Source organism: Scyliorhinus canicula, chromosome 4, assembly GCF_902713615.1.
Source record: "Scyliorhinus canicula chromosome 4, sScyCan1.1, whole genome shotgun sequence".
NCBI lineage: Eukaryota > Metazoa > Chordata > Chondrichthyes > Carcharhiniformes > Scyliorhinidae > Scyliorhinus > Scyliorhinus canicula.
This window is the reverse complement of record NC_052149.1, coordinates 146,753,777-146,778,568: the sequence shown is the minus strand read 5'-3', so window position 1 is coordinate 146,778,568 and position 24,792 is coordinate 146,753,777. Positions and strand designations below refer to the sequence as shown.

The window sequence follows — 24,792 nt, the reverse complement described above, 5'->3', positions numbered from 1 at the left end:
AAAATGGGCAGTTTTTGATGACCTTTGTTCATGGGATGTGGGCGTCACTGGCTAGGCCAGCATTTATTGTACAACCCTAATTGCCCTTGAGAAAATGGTGGTGTGCTGCCCTCTTGAACCACTGCAGTGCATGTGCTGTCGGCATACCTGCAGTGCGTTTAGGAAGGGAGTGTCAGAATTTTGACTGAGGGACAGTAAAGGAAAGGTGATGTATCTCCAAGTCAGGATGGCATGTGACTTGGAGACGAACCTGCATGTAATGGTGTTTCAATGCATCTGCTGCCTTTGTCCTTCTTTGTGACAGGGGTCGTGGATTTGGTAGATGCTACCGAAGGTGCCTTAGTGAGTTGTTGTAGTGCGCCTTAGGCAGTACATACTTCTGCCACTGTGCATCGGTGTTGGAGGGAGTGAAAGTTTATTGTACTGGATGGGGTGACAATCAAGCAAGCTGCTTTGTCCTTGATGGTGTGCAGCTTCTTACAATCAGAGAAGCAGAGAATATTTCATCACACTCCTGACTTATACCTTGTATGTGGTGGACAGACTTTTGAGAATCAGGAGATGAGTTACTCTGCACAGGATTTCTAACTTCTGACCTGCTCTTGTAGTCACAGGATTTATATAGCTGGTCATGTTCAGTATCTGGTCAATAGTAACCCAATGGATTTTGATCATAGGAGATCCAAGGGAGGCATTGCCATTGTGTGTCAAGGAGATGGGGTTAAATTTCTATTTTGGTGGAGATGGTCATTATCAGGCATATATGTGGTGTGAATGTTACCTGCCACTTATCAGCTAAAACATGAATACTGCCCAGGTCCTGCTTCTTTTGGACATGGATTGCTTCAGTATCTGAGGAGTCATGAATGGTGTAGAACATTGTGCAATCATCAGCGAAGATCCCCGTTCTGACATCATGATGGAGGAAAGGTCATTCGTGAAACAGCTGAAGATGGTTGGGTCTAGGACACTAACCTGAGGAACTCCTGCAGTGATGTCCTGGGACTGAAATGATTACTGACATACTTCCAATTATCTAATGATTCAATGGCTTTTTCCCAAGACAGATTTTCTTTTGATGAGAGTACATCCAAATGAGTATCATTGGCCATTGGACATTGTTATAGACCATTGGACGTGTTGAATGTAATAGTATATTCACTTGTTCAGCCTCTGATTTCTTATTCATGTTTGGTGCCATCATATTTCATCTTTTCCATAATCATAGAATCCCTACAGTTCAGAAGGAGGCCTTTCGGCCCATCGAGTCTGCACTGACCCTCTGAAAGAGCACTCCACCCAAGCCCACTTTCCTGCCCTATTCCGTTACCCCTTAACCTAACCTATACGTCTCTGGACACTAAGTGGCAATTTAGTATGGTCAATCCACCTAATGCACACATCTTTGGACTGTGGGAGGGAAACTGGAGTGCACAGAGGAAACCCATGCAGACACAGGGAGAATGTGCAAACTCTGCACAGGCAGTCACCCAAGGCCAGAATTGAAGCTTGTCCCTGGTGCTGTGAGGCAGCAGTGCTAACCACTGTGGAGCCATGTGCTTAGTTTTGCATCTGGTCTGACCCTTCTATCTGCTTTACTTGGTCTGGCAGTGTTGATCAACCATCCATAGCTGCTCTCAGCACAGGGGAGTACAGCTTAACATTTTAAGAAACTTGGCTGACCAGTGGCACTGCAGTAATCTTTATTTTCTATCTCCGCTTGTCGGGATTTGGCGGGCTCTTGTCATGGTTACAAAGCCACTTTAAATTTCAACGCCTCTGTCAAAATAGTTTGAATAAATCATTTTGGCCAGCTAATTGCTTTTCTGATCTTAGAGAATCAAATTGAAGTCAATTATTTTGCTCTGACAATTCTTTACGCATTTTTTAAAAATTTGCATGCGTGTTATGGATGCCAACTCTGGAGCAGGCTTCAGCATTTCTCAATCTCTGTTAGTTAATGGCCTGCCATTCTGTTTTATTATTGCTCTGAATTAAAAGCTTATTTCAGCCTTTTTTTTGCAGCTTGCTCACCCTTTTTCAATCTGGTCCTTTGACTCTGCTTTAGATTGGGTCTCACAAAACATTTCCATATGCTCTCGTAGAGTCCTTTTATACTGCACAGTGAATCTTTCTTCTGCTGTTCAGCCTCCACATCTGTAATGATGCTTCGTGGGTGACCTTCAGATATGTATTCAAACATATCAAGTTAGACGCACTTCTCTCAGGTCAGACTGCTGTTTCTTTATTTCTTCATTCTTAGGGATTTAGAGGTCCTTCACCTGCTGCCATCCTGTTGCAAGATTGAATGTTTTCTCATGAAGTAATCTGAAAGCTTGTATAGTTGAGCAATGACTGTATGAATAACACACAACTATGTACATATATGCAGATACAGTCTTGACTGGGTGATATCTTCATGCTGACTTCTGCCAAACTCACTACTACTCTTTACTACTCCCACTTGAACTGCTATATCGTAATGTGGGAGAACTGTTTCGCCAGTCGCACATTAATTCTTACAGTGCTGAACACCTGGGGCAGGATTCTTTCGGCCCCAGGCGTGGCGCCAAAGGCCGTTCATGCCAGCCGGCGGAGCAGGAACCACTCCGGCGTGGGCCTAGCCCCTCAATGTGAGGGCTTGGCCCCTAAATGTGCGGAGACTTCCACACCTTTGGGGCGGCCCGATGACGGAGTGGTTCATGCCACTCCAACATGCCGGGATCCCCCCCCCCCCCCCCCCCCCTCCCCCCCCGCTGGGTAGGGGAGAATCCCGGCCCTTAATACTACTGAGGTGACAATGATAGATTAATTGGTACTGGTAACAGTGGGTCTCCAGTATGGAAGAGGTTCAGAGGAAGTATACCATTTTTAGTGCAACAGCATTACGCCAGTGATGCAATGACGCATTTTCATGACTGAAATCATCATGTCAAACATTTACAACAGAATGAGAAATGATTTGCCAAACACCACTTCCATAAAAGACCGTGACCTTGTAAGAAATGTCTCCTACTTCTCCAAGTCTCTCAAGCTCCACTTTATAACTTCACAGAGCCGTACATATGTTTTTTTTACAGATGTCACATGAAAAGGAAAAGCGAAATCCATCTTCTGAAACTTGAAAAAGTCTCCCGGTGTCACCTCAAGGAAATTAATGAGCAAATCTGTAACCAATGTTAAAGTGAGCAGTGGATATACAGGTTCCCTATGGTCCAGGATAACGTTAAACTTCATAAAAACAAAGGTCTCAGAATTTGATCTTACTTAATAAGATCAAGTGTTTAGTGTTTGAAAGTATTCTGTTCAACACAATTGTGTAAGAGTAAAATGAAACACTCCAGACACCAGTACTGTGCAATGGCTGTGCACCATGCCAAAATAAGAACAGACCTTTAAATTTGATATTTTTGTTCACTTCTCTTTAAGTCGAGGGATATTATGGCTGAGAAATTAAACACAGGGTCAATATCCAAGAAAGTTACAGCATCGGTTAAGTGCTGAATAAAGCTTAAAAAAATGATGTGCAGGATAAGATCAGAGGGCCCATCAAGCCTTCCCGGCATTCATGCTGGCTGGAGTATTATGTCTAGACACTTTCCAACCCTTCACCCCAAGCAGCTGTGCTGGGAGAGGCATAAAAACCCAGGGTCAATAAGTGAATAAATACTCTGGAAAATACCTCTTCAACCCCCTCAGGTGATCAAAACCAGTTCATGAGATCCAGACTTCCTCCACTCTTCCCCAACAGCATTACTCTTCCACTTCCCTATTTGAGCAATGGACTGGAGCAATGTTTCTGTATCAGCCACTTACGTGGCTTCAGTAGGTGAGGCCAATTTACATGGTACTTATTCTCCATTAGCCCCATATATTTCAGTTCAACTCAGCTCAAATCTCATGGGTCAGCATCAATCTGACTAATTCACCAATCCTTTGAAACAAAACTGAGAACAAAAAAGTGGATATTGGTGTGATAGAATATCTGAACAATCACTGTGACGTAATGCCAGTGCATCTCCAGCCCTGCTCTGAGACAAGATAGCATGCATTAACTTCGCAGTCAGCAGACTGCATAAAGCACAGGTCAGTCTTGCTGACAGTAATCATAGACACCACACATTTGGGTGCGATTTAACGGCATCATCGCACCCAACTTGGTGTTGGGATGAGGCCGTTAAATCTCACAAAAGAGGGCAGCACAGTGGCGTAGTGGGTTAGCCCTGCAGCCTCACGGCGCCGAGGTCCCAGGTTCGATCCCGGCTCTGGGTCACTGTGTGGATTTTGCACATTCTCCCCATGTTTGCGTGGGTTTCACCCACACAACTCAAAAATGTGCAGGTGGATTGGCCACGCTAAATTGCCCCTTAATTTGAAAAAATGAATTGGGTACTTTAAATTTATTTTTAAAAAACCTCACAAAAGGCCTCTTGCGAGATTCACTGCCCTTGAGATGTTTTGCATGATTCAACCAAACCTAGATAGAGGGCGGGATTCTCTGATCCTGAGGCTAAGTGTTGACACCGTCGTAAATTCCGTCGCGTTTCTCGACGGTGTCAACATAGCCTCAGGATCTGCAATTCTGGGCCCTACAGGGGGCCAGGAAGGCACTGGAGCGATCCTCGCCGCGTCAGTTGCTGATCCCGGCATCAACTGGGCGCTGCGGGGTCTGCGCATGCATGCCGGCCCCGATGCAACATGGCATAGGGCTTAAGGAGCCGGCGCAGAGGAAAGGAGGCCCCCAGCCCGAGAGGCCGGCCCGCAGATCGAGCCCTGATCGTGGGCCAGACCGCAATGGCGGCTCCTCCCGGGGTCGAACCACCCCCCCCCCCCCTCTCACCCCACAGGCCGCCCCCGGACCATTCCACGCTGAGGTCCCTTCGGCTAAGAGCAGGTTAGAATGGTGCCGGTGGGACTCAGGTTTTCTGTTACGGCCGCTTGGCCCTCCCAGGCGGTAAATCACCAGGGGGGGCACTTAGAGCGGCCCCCGGCCGGCACCGCACTGACCTAACCGGCGCCAATGGCGAATCGCGTCCCGACGTTGGGGGGCCGTGGCGCGATTCGCGCCGGTTGCGGCGATTCTCCGGCCCGGCCCCAGGCTGAGAGAATCCCATCCAGGGTACTTTTTCAGAGGGTTGATGCAGACTCGATGGGCCAAATGGTCTCCTTCTGTGCTGTAGGAATGCTATGGTTCTCTGGAATGGCCCCTAGATTGCATTCTTAAAGCATATGTCAGAAATAAATCATTAATTAAATTTCACTAACTATTTAATTGTAACAACCTGAATGTTCAAGCCTGGAGTTCTGAGTCAGAATATGATACAAGTGCCGGTAGAACACCTAGACTAATAGGAATTAAAATGTTCTCTCTCTCTTCCCTCTTCATCTCTCTCTCTTGTTCCTCTCCATTTTGATCCTCTTCTTTCTTTCTGTCCTGATCCTTTGCAAGATTAGACATCATCACTCCAGTTTCAAGTCACAATAAATGCACAGCACTGCACTATCATTGTAGACAACAGGATGCTTAATAATGCAGGGAATTATTCATATCAAACTCATATTAATTGGAAGAATAATTTGGGAGGCATTAAGTAATATGTTATTATCCAGATTAGTTCAGGAATCAACATGCCAACTGCATTGAGAGATGCCTTGAGAAGTAAAAGGATCTGGAATGAGAGGGCAGGGATTTAAAGTGATTTGCAACAGAAGCAAATGTGATGTGATAAAAAGCTATCTCACACAGCGAGTGGTTGGTGTCTGGAATGCATGGCCTGGAAGTGTGGTGGAGAAAGGTTCAGTTGAGACATCTGAAGATGGCATTAGATGGTTATTTGAATAGAAACAGTCTGCAGAGGTGCGGGGAAAAGTCAGGGGAATGGCACCAAGCCATCATATTCGTTTGAAGAGTTGGCACAGTCACAATGGACCAAAGGGCCTCCTTCTGCATTATAAAGATTCTGTGATTCTGTGAAGTTTTTGAGGGGTGACATAGCAGAGTATTACAAGTGCTTATTCTGAACCAAATATATTTCATGTCAATGACAGGCTGAGTTTACAAGTGACTGCCTCTTGCTTGGGAAGAAGTGAAAGCCTGTAATGGATTAGAAAATCAATCAAAACAGAATAATATTGTCGTAAAGCTAATGGTGATTGAATAATGATCCTTTTAAAGCTGCACGTCTCTTTCTCTAATGAGCCGGTTGTCAATTCTTGTCAATTTCACAGATTTAAATTGTCCAGATAGTGCTCTCCAGCACTAAATGATTAATACAATGCCATTTAACTCCTTATAGACTGGAGGATTTTTTATTGGTGGAGTGATGATTGAGTGGAAAGATGAGGTGGGGAGTCCCTTGCCGTCAAGTATTTTACTTTGTGTGGCATTGTCCAATTTGTCCGTTCTTGTTCGAGGTGCATAGGCACCTCCTGGAATGCAGTCCAGCAGCCCTCTCTCTGCTGCACTCAGTGGCTCAGTGCCAATTTCTGAGCTCAGACCACGGGTGTTGGCAGACTGTTTAACTGTGCATCGCAATCAAGTACAATCGTGGCCCTTTCCAACATTCATGGGTAGGCAGTGGTAACTGGACAATGAACATGCTTGGAGACTACCTCATTCAAAACGTGCATGCTGAGAGTATCGAGATGCCATTGCAGCACCCTCCCTGGGCATAAAAACATGAAGGTATCCATACCTTCATCTTCTATTGGCATTCCACATGGTGTGAATGATGCACTTCCACTTGTGTGAGCATACTTGTTCCTGGGTGTATAATGTTCCTTGCAAAACAGGAAATGCTAAGGTTAGTTGTTAATGTGAGCTATTTTTACGCCTTGGTGGGTCAAACATACTCAGGGGAAGAAAAGAGAGTGGCCGCACATGCTAGCTGTGGAAATTCCGTGTGTCTATGGAAGAGGAGGAGGGCAGGGCCAGGCTTAGCTGTGATGCTGCTCCAGGTTCCATATCCTGCTCCTGATAGCAGAGGAACTCAGAGTGAAAGGTTTATTTCAGGTTTGACATAATGCTACACGCCTCAATCTAGGACATGGGTCAAATCTCTGCATCACTCAGATTAAATAGTTTCTCAATTCAAAAACAGAATGGTGTGTGATAAAGTTCAGAAGATTTGAAATGGGGAAACACAACTTAACGGCAGAAGTCATTCAGATGAACAAGCCGATGGGCGGACTTTTATGGGCAAACCACCAGCAGGATCTTCCGGTCCTGCCAATGTCGATGGACATTTGAATGGCTCGTCACATTTTTACAGCCCCAGGCCGCCACAACAGGGCCGTTAAATTCCACCCAAGTTACCCATGGCTCGCAGCTAGGGAAAGCAGGAAGGATGTGCTAAGAGTTGTTCAACATGTCACTTTTAAAGAGAGCCCTGAAATGAATACTTAATAATCACACGAAGAAGATGGCAAAACACCCCGCCTGAGGTCAATATTCTTTGTATCTGGTTCAAAATTCCGACAGGCTTCATGGGAGTAATTGATTGGCTCCTAGCAATCACTGACCTTCTCCTTGTTCCAGTTGCTCTCCCCATCCCCTCTTATACAGTATATAAACCAACACATTTCTTCCTCCCTTTAGTTCTGAAGGACTGTCAATACAGTCACGAAATGTTCTCTCTCCACAGATGCTATCAGACCTCCTCAGCTTTTCCTGCATTTTCTGTTTTCTGTAATTTATTATGTTGAGTAGATGGAGGATTGACACCCTGTTCTGTCCAAACTGACTTATTCCAACTTGAATTAGCTGTCCAGAATATTCTGAAACTTAGTTTTCAATTATGTTTGAGCCTATTGTTGTGAATAGCTTCTTCAAATTCTCAATAAATCTTTCCCCATCAGGAAATAAATCAGAACTTGAGTTCTGTCTCCTGTGTACCCAAGTTAAGTTTTGATTTTCCAAAAGGTAGTCATTCTCTTTCTCTCTCTCTTTCCGCTCTCTCTCGCTCTCTCACTCCCCTCTCACAGTTTCTCACTCAAAACATTGTATTAACAGCACATTCTTTGAAATCCCACTTGCTGTGTCACATTTTTAATTGGAAAGCCCACATGACACTATGTATCGAAGGATAAAACTGAATGCATCAACAGCACTGTCTGCTGAATCAATTGAAATACATTTTGAAAAGGTTTTTATCAACGATCTTTTCCTCTAGCTAAAATTTTAATCGCCAAAATAAGATGATTAAATAAAAGTAAACAAATGCATATTTGATTTTATTCATTGACATGTTTTTAATTGCTTGCCTTTAACAAGGTAAATTTTACTTTTTATTGAAGACTTCCGACTATCCCAAAAGTTTGGATACATATTTAGAAGATACTGGACGGGATTTTCCCATTCCCCCAGCCGCGTGTTTCTTGGCGGCGCGCCGTTCGCGGGTAACGGGATTCTCTCTTCTGCTGTTTCTCAATAGGATTACCCATTGAAGCCACCACCGCTGCCGGGAAACCCGCAGGCGGGGGTGCATTGCTGGGGGAAAAGAGAATCCCAACTGGCAAAGAATTCCGGCCCATTTTTTCAAACCCCACTCTGGACTCTTGGCTCTTCGACACAGCACTGCACTATCGAAGATAAAACGTTTTTGTTTCAATCTTACACTAAGGCCCTTTCTGTCCTCTTAATAAACACAAGATAAAGTAAATAAATAGACATGAGAAAGGGTGAGCACTATTTGGAACAGCAGCAAACTATTCGAGGTGTTAAGCATTATATCTCAATCAAAATCTGGGAACTTCCTGTCGGCTAATTGACTGCCACATTTGCTGACGTTGCAATGCATTTTCTGTGAATCATATTTGGATATCCTGAGGTCATGAATGACACTACATAAATAACATGTTTATTCTTTCTTCCTGTCACTTGATTTGTTTGCCCGACATAGAAGCCAGAAATAATGGAGAACAAAGAAACTAATGAGAGCGAGGAAGTTGTATGAGTTAATATTAGTAAAGAAAATTATCTGGAGCAATTCTTGGGTCCAAAAGTCAATGAAGCCCCTGCACCTGATGGTCTGCACTAGAGTTTTAAAAAAGGTGGCTGTTGAGATAGCAGATGCATTAGTTGTAATCTTCCAAAACCCCTGAGAATCTGAAATGATGTAAGTGATTGGAAAATAGCAAATGTAACACTGCTGTTCAAGAAAGAAGGGCGAGAAAAAAAGAACCTACAAACTAGTTAGCCTGACATCAGTCATTGACTTTGGTGCACAGCAGGAATTCACCAAGCCTCCTCAGACAGCAATAAAGGTAACTATGGAGTTGGCTCATTGGCCTAAGGATATGATTCTCATTTAGGATATGTCAATAAAGGTAACTGTGATGGCATGAGCTATGAGTAGGCTATGGTGGACAGGGAAACATTACTGAAAGGAAGGACAGTGGACAGACAATGGCAGACATTTAGGAACGAATAGGTGAACTCCAAAAGTTGTTTATTCCAATTTGGTGCAAGACTGGAAAGAGAACTATAGACAAACCATGGCTTACAAGGGAAATTAGAGATAGTATGAGACTAAAAGAAGCTTTAAAATTGGCAATTAAAAGCAGAAGACCTGAGGATTGGGAGCAGTATAAAGTTCAGCAAAGGCAGACCAAGGGATTAATTGGGAAAGAGAAAACAGAGTACTAACGTAAGCTAGCGGAGAACATAAAAACTGACTGTAAAAGTTTCTATAGGTATGTAAAGAGAAAAAGATTGACAAAAACGAATGTAGGCCCCTTACAGATAGAAGCGGGGGAATTCATAGTGGGGAACAAAGAAATGGCTGAGGAACTAAATTCGTACGTTGCTTCTGTCTTCACAAAGGAAGGCGTGAATAATGTACCAGAAGTTCTGAGAAACACAAATTTTAGTGGGGAGATGAAAGAAATCAGTTAATAGACAAATGATTTGGGGGAAATTGATGGGATTAAAGATTGATAAATCTCCAGGCCTGATAATCTTCATCCTAGAGTACTTAAGGAAGTGGCCCTAGAAATAGTAGATCCATTGATGGTCATTTTCCAAAATTCTTTGGACTCTGGAATGATTCCTACAGATTGGAGAGTAGCTAATATAAGCCAATTATTCAAAAAGGGAGGTAGAGAGAAAACAGGGAACTGTAGACCAGTGAGCCTAACGTCAGTAGTCGCTAGAGACCATTATCAAATATTCCATAGCGCAGCATTTGGAAAGCAATGGTATAATCAGACAAAGTCAGCATGGATTTATGAAAGGAAAATCATGCTGGACAAATCTACTAGAATTCTTTAAAGGTGGAAGTAGTAGAGTTGACCAGAGAGAACCAGTGGATGTGGTTTATTTAGACTTTCAGAAGGCCTTCAACAAGTTCTGACACAGCAGATTACTATGTAAAGCACATGGAATTATGGGTAGTGTCATTTATTCCAAAGAATAAATGGGTCTTTTTTGATTGGCAGGCAGTGATGAGTGGGGTACCACAGGGATCTGCGCTGGGACCTCCAACTATTCACACTATATATTACTGATTTGGATGAGGGAACTAAGTGTGTTATCTCCAAATTTGCAGATTATTCGAAGCTGGGTGTGAGGGTGAGGTGTGAGGAGGATGCAGAGATGCTTCAATGGGATTTTGACATTTGAGTGAGTGTACTTATGCATGGCAGATGGAGGGCAGCATGGTGGTGCAGTGGTTAGCACTGCAGTGTCACGGCGCCGAGGTCCCAGGTTCGATTCCGGCTCTGGGTCACTGTCCATGTGGAGTTTGCACATTCCCCCCGTGTTTGCATAGGTTTCACCCCCACAACCCAAAGAGGTGCAAGGTGGGTGGATTGAACACGCTAAATTGCCCCTTAATTGGAAAAAATGAATTGGGACTCTAAATTTAAAAAGAAAATAATGGCAGATGCAGTGTAATGTGGATAAATAGAAACATAGAAACACAGAACAGTACAGCACAGAACAGGCCCTTCGGCCCTCGATGTTGTGCCGAGCAATGATCACCCTACTCAAACCCACGTATCCACCCTATACCCGTAACCCAACCTTACTTTTTTAGGACACTACGGGCAATTTAGCATGGCCAATCCACCTAACCCGCACATCTTTGGACTGTGGGAGGAAACCGGAGCACCCGGAGGAAACCCACGCACACACGGGGAGGACGTGCAGACTCCGCACAGACAGTGACCCAGCCGGGAATCGAACCTGGGACCCTGGAGCTGTGAAGCATTTATGCTAACCACCATGCTACCGTGCTGCCCCCAAATGTGAGGTTATCCACTTCTGTATCAAAATAAGAAGGCAGATTTTTATTTGAATGGGTGTAAATTGAGAGAGGTGGATAATCAGCGAGACCTTAGTGTCCTTGTGCATCAGTCGCTGAAAGAAAGTACACAGGTACAGCAGACAATAAAGTATGCAAATGGTATGTTGGCCTTCATGGCAAGAAGATTTAAATATAGGAATGAGGATCTTTTACTACAATTAGATAGGACATTGGTGAGGCCACACCTGGAATATTGTGTGCAGTTTGGTGTCCTTATCTGAGGAAAGATGTTCTTGTTATGGAGGGAGTACAGCAAAGGTTACCAGGCTGATTCCTGGGATGACAGGACTGTCATATGAGGAAAGACTGTGTTGGTTAGGATTATATTCATTGGAGTTTAGAAGAGTGAGAGAGGATCTCATTGAAATTCTAACTGGATTAGACAGTGTTGATGGAGAAAGAATGTTCCCGATGGAGGGGGTGTCCAGAACTAGGGGTCATAGGGAGAATAAGGGGTAAACCTTTCAGGACGGAGGTGAGTAGAAATTTGTTCACCGAGAGGGTGATGAATGTGTGGGATTCACCACCACAGAAAGTAGTTGAGGTCAAAACTCTTGTGCGACCACATCTGGAATCTCTTGACTTAAGGGAAGTATTTTTGACTTAGAGGTTGTGCAATGAAGATTCACTTGATTTACTCAGAATGAGGTGGTTTCCTGTGAAGAGAGGTGGAGTTAAATGGACCTATGCTCTCTGGAGTTAAGTAGTCTCTGATTGGGTTCTCCAGCTTCAATAATCTACCTGCCACCCTGAATTTGACAGGGAACCTATCTTCATGCCAATTAAAGGAGTACCTCTAAATTCCCATGAGTCACTGGGGTGGCCATTCTTCCTGGGGATGGGGGTGCTGGGTGGGTATCTATCTCAAAAACAGTCCAAACTTCTGTTTACCACCCGTGGGAAAATCTAACCCATATTCTTCAAGCAAGGTGTCAGCAATTTAGAATTAAGATGGAGAGATTTTTTTTCATTTGACTGATTGTGAATCTTTGGGATTCTCTATCACAGCAGGTGGTGGATGTGCCATTGTTGGGTATATTTCAAGCTCAGATAGACATATTTTTGGTCTCCCATTGAATAAGTGGCTATGGGATCAGGCGGGAAAGTGGATTGCAATAGAAGATCAGTTTATTGAATAGAGCTCAAGGTGGCATATGGCCTACTCCTGACCCTATTGCTTATGTTCTGAAAACTGAATTGATCTGCCTCTTCTTCTAACAGGTAAAGGTAAATCTTGTAGCTTGAAGATATGCAGGATGTGTAAGTAGCATTTAAGCAAGCCAGGCGATAGAACTTTACTGAGACCAGCTGTATCAAAATCTATTTTGTTCTTTCACAAAATGAGGCTACATTCACTGGAATTTAGAAGAATGAAAGGGAGTCTCATTGAAACGTATGAAATTTCGACAAGGCTGGAAAGATTGCTTGCACTGATGTTATTTCCTCTGGCTGGGGATTCTCTAGAGCAGGAGTCACAGTCTCAGGATATCTGGCCAAACCATTTAGGACTGAGATGAGGAGAAACTTATTTACTCAAAGGGTGATAAACCTATGGAACTCTTTACCACAGAAGCCATTTAAATATGCACGGTCTGTTTGAGGCTGCATTCTCCTGGCTCCTGGGTATCACGGCCGCACCGGTGAGGCCTCAGCTGGGCACAAATTAGAACTGATTTGGCACAAACAGAGGCCAGGCATAATGGCCATTCTGGGGGTCTCGGAGACCATTGGAGCCCCCTGGGTGGTCAGGGACAGGGCAGGACAGTGTCCTGGCACTCCACTGGCATGTGGTCACCCTGGCAGTACCAACCTGGCACCCTGGTATCTCACCCTGGCACTTCCAGAGTGTCAACAACAATGCACCGGTGCCAGGCTATCAGTGCCAGGGTGCCTGAATGGCACTGCCAAGGGTCATGGTCTGAAAAGGGCCATGCTCATCAAGGGAGGTGAAGGAGGGGCTATGAAGGATGGGGCATCCTTAAGGTAAGGGGATGAAGGGCCGGTTCCGGAATGGTGTTGAGGCGCCTGAAAGGGAGGGGATAGAAAAGGAGGAGACCTCAGCAACTCCATAGCAGGTGTGCTCACTTGGGGAGAGGTGTAATGTCCATGTCTGCAGGGGGTCACATTGTCCATGAGTGGGGGGTATGGACGACCCTCAAATTCGCTTTAAAATTTGGGCACCATTTCAAAATGGCACCCTGATCACTGAGGAGCCAGTCTGGCTGGTGAGTTTAGTTCTCCACTGCTGACAAAAATTCCAAGTGTGGGCTTGACTGGTGAGAAACTCCCCAGCGCCAAAAACCCCTTCCAGGCCACGGGAAACAAATGTTCTCCTCCTCCACGGGATGTCAAGTCTGCGTGGACGTGCCACAGGTTTCACACTGTCTCTTTGTTGAGACGGAGTCTCCTGCGGCACATGCTGTCAGTCGTCTCCTTGAAAGACCAACGATTCCTGTACACCATGGGCCATGACTGGCATCCCCCCGGCGTCTGGCCGCCTGGTCTGCCACCAGCACCACAAGGGCAGCCTCTGGGGGACCGACATAACCAGCCATATTGATATATCTGTAAGGAATCGGAGCAGGTGAGAGACCGACAATCAGTTAGGGCTTCCACCCCAGGACTCTCAAATCCCCCAAGCCTACCCACCCTTGCATGTCTAGTCTTCTCTCGGAGTGCCATTCACCAAGTTAGTAGTGCTGGACATCCTTGCTCTGCAAACTCACCCCAAACTTAGGACGCTCCCCCCCCCCCCCCCCCCCGATCCACACACTTAGCATATGGTTGCGGGGATATCCCCAGTGCTGAAGTCCAGCTCTTGAATGTTTCATTGTTGACTGCTGCCTCTATGGTGCTGACGCTTCTAGAGGTCAGGCAAACTGTTCAGACTCCAAAGTTTAATTAAAATGCAATGCAACGATCATCTTCTGAGACATGGCACGTGGACCCACAAGAAACCACTTGAGAATATTTTGTTTATTAAACAGTCAACAGTAACAAAGATTTGAAAATCAACAATGTAACATTCCACATATCACTGTAACTGTTAAACAACAATGAAACATTGCCGTTCCATATTGGTACCAATACAGAGCTATAGCAAATAATTTTCCCCACATGAACAAACACACGGTATGACCCTTCGCAGGTTCCTCAGCAAAAATGGAGGATAAGTCTGAGAATGTGTTACCATTGTCATAGAAATGATCTGTCCATCAATGCTTCACTTGTTCCACGTTTCAGTGCCATTCTCCATCCAGGAGCCGCAGCTGCAGGCCCACCCATCCGGCCCAAATCCTGGCATCCGCATATTCCACTGACCCTCAAGGTGCAGTTGAACGTCCTTGACTTCCAGCGTGTTTAACCCATGGTGACATGCCAGTTACATGTAGCACTCACCACACCAACAACAAAAGCAACAGCAATTTGCAAAAGCATTTCTTCAACGGCATCATCAGGCGGCCCATTTGGATCAATGTTGCGCAACAGGTCTTGCAGCGTCTCCTTGCTTCACACTTGATTGTCTTCCGGACTCATACATCTCCCTGAGCCCAGTGTTGTAGGACCCAGGTATCTTAGAAAAATTGTCTTTCTTTCTGGCTATAGAAAAGGAAGGAAACCGCAACAGCCACCTCCAGGCATTTGCAGCCTCCAGCAGGAGCAAGCAACAAACACAACCTGCAGCTGTGAAATGCTTACAACTATTACGGCCAATTCTTTGTGAGCGATTGCCTTCAACTGTGAAGCTAGACCCTCAGGGCCCCTCTCACCCAACCCCTCCCACCCCGATGAGCACTGGGGCAGCAGCTCCACTGCCCTGAGCTGCATGCCAAAAAATGGAAATGGCCACTCACCTTCTCAGTTCCCCTCAGCAGCCATTGTGCCAACTTCACGTTTTGAAAAAGGAGTACTCAACAACGCCTGCGTGATTTCTTGCTGAGGAGCCAGTTCATTCCCAGGAGGCCGTTGCACTCGACTTCAATCTCGCTAAAGAGATGGAAATGAATGTAAATGAGGGTTAATGAGGCCATATTTGCACATGATCTGGAACGCGCCATCGTGAGCAGGCCGGTTAGATAGCAAACTGATCCGTGCCCTGCGTGAATCTTGATTTTAGCATTTCCCGCTATTTAATCGGCGTGCCCAGATTCACACCGGATGCAACGCAGTGGTTAAATCGCACTCTTAGTCATTTTTTGAGAGAATCGTGCCCATAGGATTGAGATCCTGGAGTTCCTTTTGTAAGAATTTGACCTCTTTGGTCATTCTAAATCAGTGGCCTTGATCGATAATCCACCACTGAATAAACACCACCATTGCTATAAAATAACATAATTTCAATTTGCTGTGCAGAGTGCCTTTACAAATCTGTTAGTATCATATCAATTCTCAGGACTTCCTGTTGTCACAAATTGATAATTTTCCAGGAAGACTGGTAACACTTGGGTAATGCTTTTACTTAGCAACTTGGAATTATAGCATTTTACAGCCCTGGATCTGCATCGTCAGTTTAATGTTCAGCCAGCTGGTTTAAAATACCATCACTCATAGAATTTTCATAGAATTTACAGTGCAGAAGGAGGCCATTTGGCCCATCGAGTCTGCACCGGCTCCTGGAAAGAGCACCCTACCCAAGCCCACACCTCCACTCTATCCCCATAACCCAGTAACCCCACCCAACACTAAGGGCAATTTTGAACACTAAGGGCAATTTATCATGGCCAATCCACCTAACCTGCACATCTTTGGACTGTGGGAAGAAACCGGAGCACCCGGAGGAAACCCACGCACAAACGGGGAGGATGTGCAGACTCCGCACAGACAGTGACTCAAGCCAGAATCGAACCTGGGAGCCTGGAGCTGTGAAGCAATTGTGTTATCCACAATGCTACCGTGCTGCCCCTGCTCATCCCTCTCTCAAAGTTTATGCTGACTAACCATGAGCAAAGCTATGAGAGAGTCTCTGGTGTTATTAAACCGCGACATCGAACATGTCAGTCACACTCCACTTTCTGTGATGCAGTTCAAAGTAGAAAGAAAGATAAAGGAGATTTTGAAGAACACAAAATTCCAGAGTCAAGTTGTCTGTAATATCTAAATGACCTCTGTACAAACCCCATTATGGGTGACACCAGGATGCGCACATAAACACTGTGTAGCAGAGTAATAATACATCATAATAAAAACAGAAAACGGGAAAAAACTCAGCAGGTCTGGCAGCATCTGTGGAGAGAGAAACAGAGTTGTAAGTCCGTATGGCTTATCTTCAGAGCTTATTATTATAATACATCATGTTTTATAATGCTTCAGCCATTATAAAAGTATTGTGAACCGTGGAATGAAAATTTGCTAGTAATGTGACAAAAAGGTACAACAAACATGCATTTCCTGATCATCACCCTTCGTTGACACATTCAAGTGTCTCACTCAAATTCAATATCATAATTAAAAAAAAACAATGGCCAGCCATTTCATCTGGGATCCAGACTTTGCTTTGAGCAAACTTAACGATCACCACCTTAAGAAGAGCTATAGACTGGAAAGGAACCAAATCCTGATATAGCTAAGTGCGTACCTAACTAATTAGAATTTGAGTTCTTATTGAGGTGCCTGTTAGAAGCAGTTTATACATTATGAGCAAATGAATGGAAAGTGGTTTTTGACAAGGATTGGTGCTGGTAATCATTTTTGTTTCCTGTTTACATAAAAGCCTTGGACTTCAATTTCCAAATTTGTTTATTTTTTAACAAATTTAAATAACCCAATTGTTTTTTCCAATTAAGGGGCAATTTAGCATGGCCAATCCACTTACTGTGCACATCTTTGCATTGTGGGAGTGATACCCACGCAGACATGGGGAGAATGTGCAAACTCCACACGCACAGTGACCCAGTGCCGGGATCAAACCCGGGTCCTCAGTGCCGTGAGGCAGCAGAGCTCATCCTGCAACTGCTGATATGCACACAGCATTCAGCATGTGGGGAGCATGGCAAGAAAATCCTGTTTGCATTGCTTGCGGGTTCCTGGGGGAAGTCATACTCAAAGCAGTTAGTGCCCGGTTGAGGAATCTGGCATCAGGGAGTGGGGCGGGGGGCACTGCGAGGCACCTCCTTGCTTTGCTGTTGACCCTTCTTCTGCCTTTCCCCATGATCCCCACCCCATCACCCCCTCCCCCTTCCTGCCATCACCCAGATGTCTCTTGGACCAATGGGTCATACTTGGCCTCGGGTGGTTGTAGTACTGGCAGCAGCCACCATCTCCCTGGTGGCGCTGCCGGGCATTGAAAAGCTGCCAGCCTCTGATCAGATGATAGCTCTCAGTGGGTGGGACTTCCATTCCTGGGGTCCTTGATTTATTTGAGTTTATTAACAGTTTCATTGTACAAAAATAAAACACAATTACAAAACAACTACATAAAACAATAAATAGGTGACCATACAATAAGGTCACCAACATTCCAACTTTCCAAAGGAGACAAATCAAATCACAGAACGATGACATGAATCAAAAAACAGGCTACGGGCAGCACGGTGGTGCAGTGGTTAGGATTGCTGCCTCACGGCGGCAAGGTCCCAGGCTCGATCCCGGCTCTGGGTCACTGTCCGTGTGGAGTTTGTTCATTCTCCCTGTGTTTAAGTGGGTTTAGTCCCCACAACCCAAAAGATGTGCAGGGTAGGTGGATTGGTCACGCTAAATTGCCCCTCAATTGGAAACAATTAATTGGGTACTCTAAATTAAAAAAAACCAGATTACAACACAATGAAGGTACCAGCATCCAAATCAAGCCGCCACTCCCTCCCTTCCTCACAACTCCCAATACCAGACCCGCATCAGTGAAAAAGCGCTGGGGGTGACATGATGATGCACCGGAAAGTCAGACTGGCGCAGAGCACAGCGGAGGAGCGAGGGCGCCCCACTCTGAGGCCAATGACACCGTTAAAGGGGCTGTAGCTGACAAACACTCAGCCTCCAATTGTAACAGTGGACATTTAACAATACAATAAGGATACCAGCGTCTACGTCAGCCTGCCACACCCTCCCCCTCCCCTGCAGCACCCGGCCACAGGGCAGGGTGGGAGAGCGAGAGTCCACCCCATACTCCGGAAGCTAAGCCACAGACAAAGAGGGCAGCAGCTGACAAACACATGACATTCGGATATTGAGCAATACACAATCGACAGTTCAAAAGACCTCCCTCCCTCCTGGGGTCCTTGATCCTGGGGAGGGTCAGCCATTGCAGATTTCAGTGCCTCATTGGCTTTTCTGATGCAGGAAATGCAAGGCTCTTGATGGCTCTCCAGCTGACAGGCAAGATCCTCATTACCTCCATTAAATACACCCTTTAACTGTCTGAATGGAGGAAGGGAGATTTTGTGGTGCAGGTAGACAGATCACTAAACTCAGCAACACAGTCAGGCAATAAAAGAAAAAAAGCAAAGGAATCGATATCGATGGGAATAGAAATGAAAACCAGTGAAGTTATATTAAACTTGTATTGATCCTTGGTTTGGCCACAGCTGGAGTACTGTTAAAGGTTGGATTTAAAGGCACTGATTATAAAAGTTTTACGAGAACGATACCAGAACTGAGAGGTTATAGCGATCCAAAAATATTAAACAGGCAGGGCTCTTTACTCGAGAAAAGAGAGAATTATGGGGTGACTCGGTGGAGGGCCAAGGGGCGGGATTCTCCAATAATGGTGCTATGTCTCCACGCCCGTGAAAAAACGCGTGCGAATCACTCTGGATTTACCTGGAGAAAGTCCAGAGTGATTCTCCTATCTGGAGGGGGCTAGCAGGGTGCCGGAGTGCTCCACGCAGCTCCGGCTGCTGATACGGGGCCCTGAACTTCCGTTTGGGGGTCCGCGCATACGCACAGCGGCGGCCTGCGCGGCCGGCCCGCACGACATGGCAGACCCACACCACGGACCGACACCAAGAAGATAGGCTCCCTCCCAGATTGCGTCTGCCCAGGGATCGGTGGCCCCAATCGATAGCCTGGCCGTCCTGGAGTAACCTCCCAGTGAATGATCCCCCCCCACCTCCCACCAGGGCGGACGCGGACTGAGTCCGCAGCCGCCATGCCGAGTGCCCACCGGGTGGAACCATTTGAGAACCACACCGGTGGGAACTCGGCCAGTTGCACTTGGAGAATCGTCGCGGGGGCCTCTTTCAATGGCCCCCAACCGGCGCCGCTTCAACTGTGCATGCCCGATTCGGACGATTCTCCGGAGACCGGAGAATTGCGGGAGCGGCATTGGACCCGATCTCGGGATTGATGCCCATTCTCTGCCCCCGCGCCGAGCGCTATTTCGGCATGGATGTTGGGAGAATCCCACCCAAGGGGTTTGAAAGGTGAAACTCAGAGAGGCATTTCCACTTTAGCAGGAGACCGGAACCTGGGGCCAGAAAGGTAAGATAATCATCTAAAAATCCAGTCAGAAATTTAGAAGGGACTTCTTTAACCTGAGAGCGTTCAGCATTTATTTTATACTTTCATGGGACATGGGTGTCGCTGGCTCGGCCAGCTTTTATTATCTATCCCTAATTGCACTTGGGAAAGTGGTGTTGACCTGCTTTCTTAAACGTCCGCAGGCCATGTGGTGTAGGTACACCCGCAATGCAGCTAGGAAGGGAGTTCCTGGATTTTGACACAGTGAAGGAACGCTGATATATTTCCAAGTGAATGGCTTGAAGGGGAACTTGCAGGTGGTGGTATTCCCAGGCATCTGCTGCACCTGTCCATCAAAGCAGTACAGATTGCAGGTTTGGAAGGTGATGTCGATGAAGTCTTGGTGAGTTCCAGCAGTGCATCTTGTAAATTCTGCACGCGGCTGCCACTGTGGTGGAGGGCGTGAATGTCAAAGGTGGAAAATTAAGTGGGCTTTTCGTCCTGCATGGTGTCAAGCTTCTTGAGTGTATTTGGAGTGGCACTCATCCAGGCAAGTCGAGGGGTAGTTGAAGCAAATGCGTTCAAGTGGAAATTGAATATGCACATAGAAGAAAAATAAACTGAAGGAACAAGAACAGAAATGCAGTAAATACTCAGCAGGTCTTATGGCATCTATGCTGACAAAAAAGTGGAATGTTTAAACTGTGTGGCCGGAATTCTTCGGATTCTCTGTTCCCGCCGGCCATGCACCCCTCCTCTGGATTTCCTGGCAGTGTGGGGTGGCTTCAATGGGACACCCCATTGACAGCGGTGGGAGCAGAGAATCTTGCCACCAGTGAATGGTGCGCCATCTCCACCATTGACACACACGCAGCCAGGAGGCTGGAGAATCCGCCCTGTATCTCTCTCTGCCGATGTCAGACCTGCTGAGTATTTTCTCCATTTTTTGTCTTTTAAATTTCTGTTTTTTGGCATCTGACGTGCAGAATGTTACGCTGATGGGGTTGGATGAAGAGTGGGGAGGACAGGGAAAAGGTTCATTTGGGGCATTCACCCTCAAATGGACCAACTTGTGTTTGTGCAATGAGTACTTAATGATAACATGGTAACAGCACCATGACTCCTTACCACCTTCTTCAAGAGAAAATTAAGGAAGAGGGAGAAATGGTGGCTGAGCCAGCAATGCTCATATCCCATGAACGAACAAAAAAATAATCTGGTCCTCATAAAACATCATGTTTGACCTACTCATGTGATTCAGCCATCTGCTCAGATTATGTCAGTATGAAAAGAAATCTGGCACGATTTTCTGATTGGCTGTTGGGAAATTTGAGGCTCTCCGAAGCAGAAAGAAAATCTTTTCACGGTTTGAGTACGCTTCTCACACAATTCTTTCTAAATCCCAGTCCGTCCGCCCTCTTTGGGGAGTTGCCAAACTTCCAGAATTGGCCTGGAGTTGTGAGGAATGGAAGAGTCTTCTCCAGGCCTCTACCCCTGAGTAACTCTGGGGGAAAAAAAAATCCTCGGAGCAGCAGAAATAATTGTGTTTTCCCTCCCCCTTTCTTTGAATGCTTCTGTTTATTAGCTATGACAATATTGAAGACGGCGGTGGGGGAGGGGGGCAGGAGGCGGTGTGAAGAGGTTGTTTTGGATGATTCTTGCCTTTCATCTGTTCATGCTTCATTTGATATGGCAAGGTGGTGTGTTAGGCCACTAATGGTGGGAGTCTGGGAGTGGGAGTGGGGCAGTTGAAGGTAGAAGTGTAGTCAGAAACCTCCAGGAATACATTCGACCAGAATTAGCAACCCTGCACCTCTGACTTCCCTTTCCCACATCTAACATACACCGAATTTAAAACTGTATCCTCGAACATCCTTGAGCAAGCCACAAGTGATCCAGTGGTTGCTTGAAAGGCGCAGTGCAACTACCAGGGGAAGATGAAATGTGCCAATTTATCACAGCCAGGAAATGTTATAAATTGCACAATACAAAAATCACTCCATGTGGCTGATGATAAAGTTTTCCCTTTCATTTTTAACCTTGATTTTTAAAATAAACACGATACAGGCAGGATTATAAATAGGAAAAAAAAACGCTTCATGCACAATACAAGACAACTTGGATGCCTCTCAGAGGGAAGGGGTGGTTAGATTTGGGTCAGATCCCTAATTATCGGAAAGCCAAGAGGATATTTATCATTCTGTCCTTTTTTTTTCCAAGGCTATTTTCGGGGGGGGGGGGGGGGACTTTATTGAGGTGCCAGAGGTGCTGGGTGTTGGGAGTAGCCTTGGCTCCGCCTGGCGGTGACTGTGCCGCGTCGTCCACACACACACAAACACATACACTGCCTGGGCGAGGCGAGGCGAGAGCTGCAGACAGCGATCAATAGCAGCTGGAGGGAGGTGCAGCACTGGGAGCAGCCTATAGTCAGAGCCCAGCACACTCGCACAGCGCTGCTATTGTATGGGAACAGGAGCAAATCACGTCCCTGCCAGACTCCAGCTAGAAGAAGCTAGAGAGAGAGAAAAAAAAGTGCTTAGTTTTTATTTTATTTTTGACTGATAGATTATAATACCCTTTAAAAAAATATGATGTCGGGATATCAGGGTAAAAAGAACATTCCTCGGATAACGGTATGTATCGAAAGCCTGTTTTCTTTTTGTTGCATCTTCCAAACGTGCAGTTGGTTCCTTCCTTGGATTCTTTGCAACCACCGGGACTAGATAAGGCTGCAGATGGACAGAGATGTATATTTACTGCATTGTGTTGCTGGCTTCTCGGCTCCAGTGCTGCAGATTATACACATCTGAAAAGTGGGGCTTTTGTGTATGTGTGTGTGTTATGTGGGGGTGGGGGCAGCATCGTCGCAGGAAGGTAATGTGAAATCTGCCTTGATTATAATCGAGGTTATTTATCCCAAGGGGTGACTCTCTTCCACACCCCCCCCCCCCCCCCCCACACACACCTTCCAACCTTTTTGTTATTTAACTGCAACTTTGAAAACACGACTTAAGTTGTTGAGTTGACGGTTTTGTTTTTAATGTTAACCGGTCCATGGGGTTGGCTGCCGTTAGAATATATTATCTGTTCCTGACAAACGGGATCTACTATTTTAATCTGAATTACCCAGGGGGCTGAAACTGAATATTTTTTTAAAGCTATGTTTTTTTTGGGGTTGCTTCGTGTGTCCTTTTTTTTAAACGCACGAATTCCACTGGAGCGATTACTTTTATTTGTCTACACGTACACATTTGTGTGTGTGTGTGTTTTATTTCAACATGGGGAGTGGGACCAGTTAGAAAGCCAGCGCTGAGACACCACCCAGTTAGCGCTTTATGGCACAGGCTCCCAATTGCATCAGTAAAAACTGCATTTGCACAGTGAAAATGAAGAGACACCGAGTCAGTGAGCTTTGCAGGCTGGTTTGAGGACTGGCTGGCGGGATAAACTTCAGTCCCCGCTGGACTGGCTCTGCTCTCTCTCCACACCCCCCACACCCCCAATCTGGACCAGTCTTTTATTGTCGTGCTGAGGCTGTTTGCCTTTGTCTCTGACGAATTGGAATGAATATGTTGGGGTAGGCGTGTGTCAGGTCAGACAAAAGAATTTAACCCAGTGCACAAAAGGGACAGGCAGCAGGGTTTTCTTTTGGTTTTGAAAAAGGAAATTGGCCAACACACACCTTCAATGTACTGATTAATACTTCATAAATTTTATGCTTTTCATTAAAAAAAATCACATCTTAATTTCAGATCATTTCCAATATTCCAGAAGGATTTATTTCAGTGCAAAAGCAATTAAAATTGTCAACACATTTTGACTGTTCGGTATCTTTGTGTTATATTCTTTGGGTGGAGTCAAGGGATGGGTGGGGAATCGGAGATAAAGTGTTCTGATAGCACAATGTGGCTTCTCTCCTCATTTGAATGGGACTGAATGCCATTTGTTCACTGATATTGGTTTCTGTGTGCTGCACTCCATTCACAAACTGTAACAGTAAATGAGTGAAATTATATTCATGATTTGCTTAAACATAAAAAAGGTTCTCTTTAAATTGATCTGTCCCTGCTGTGTATCTTCTATTCAATGGACAAGAATTGGGATCTGCTGCTATGCATCGCACACACACAGACACACACACACACGTGTGAATCTTGCACATTGTGAGAACTAGCCTACATAAAGGGAGCCTTTGTTCTCTCTTTGCCTTCTCTCCGAAAAGTTGATCTCCCCCCCCCCCCCCTCGTATCACTCTGTTGTGATTTACTGTCTGCCATCTTGAGTCTGACTTTGGCACGGGGTCTGTTGATTGTTTTGGCATTTGACCCGGGTCGGAAGAGGGGGATGAGGGCTAAGGGGTGGGGCTGTGGCTTCAGTTGTAATGTTGGCTTTTGGTGCTGAGGAAAGCTCAATGGAAACTTGCATTAATGACTCCACTACTCCAGAGTGCCACCCTGTGAGTTGTTGTAGTCGGAAGCGTGTTGTCTGAAAAGTTGATGGGAGCAGATTTAGGAGCAACTTTCCTATCCGAATTAGATCCATTCTTGAAAAGCCAGAAGACATGTAGGGTTATACAAATGATTGAGAGGGGAGGGTCAATTTGACAGCTCTTTCAAAGTGCTCATGGGCACAGATATGATGGGCCATATGGCCATTATAAGACTGTATGGTGATAGACAAAAACACTGAGGATTAAGGGATTGGGGAGGAATGGGATATGAATAAACGTTCATTAAAAACCAGACTTTGAGTATTTAAAAAATTTCCCAGGCAGATCAATTCAAAACTTAGGACATTTTGGTGCAGAAGGAACAAATCTATTGAACGTGCCTCCTTTCTGTCCAAGCTGATTTTAGGGATAATAGGACAACTATACACACATCCTGTTTATTGAATTGGCAGTTCCGTCTAGGTTTAAGGGGTGACATGTCTGAGTTTTTGTTGTGATCCTCTTATCTTGAACTTGTCAGCTTGTTCCTTTCTCCACCTATGCGCAGTGCTGTGTTTAAATGGGATGCTTTATGTTTGGTCTCAGTAGGGCAAGTGCCCTACTGAGGGATAGGATTGGTGGGCACGTGATAGTGCTGTGTTTTTA

General features: G+C 45.5%; 1 protein-coding gene across 4 annotated transcripts in view; it reads left to right on the top strand.

The window, feature by feature from the left end:
• Window positions 1–24,792, top strand: part of LOC119965066 (dihydropyrimidinase-related protein 3-like) — a 241,227-nt gene that overhangs the window by 69,024 nt on the left and 147,411 nt on the right. Inside the window, exon 1 of one of the 4 annotated variants that reach the window (XM_038795320.1) lies at window positions 22,066–22,330. The exons of the other annotated variants lie outside the window; for them this stretch is intronic. Within the exon in view, the coding sequence (XP_038651248.1) occupies window positions 22,286–22,330 (45 nt within the window). The 5' untranslated portion in view covers window positions 22,066–22,285. Of the gene's footprint in view, window positions 1–22,065; window positions 22,331–24,792 lie in introns of those variants that run through there. 4 annotated transcript variants of the gene reach the window in all.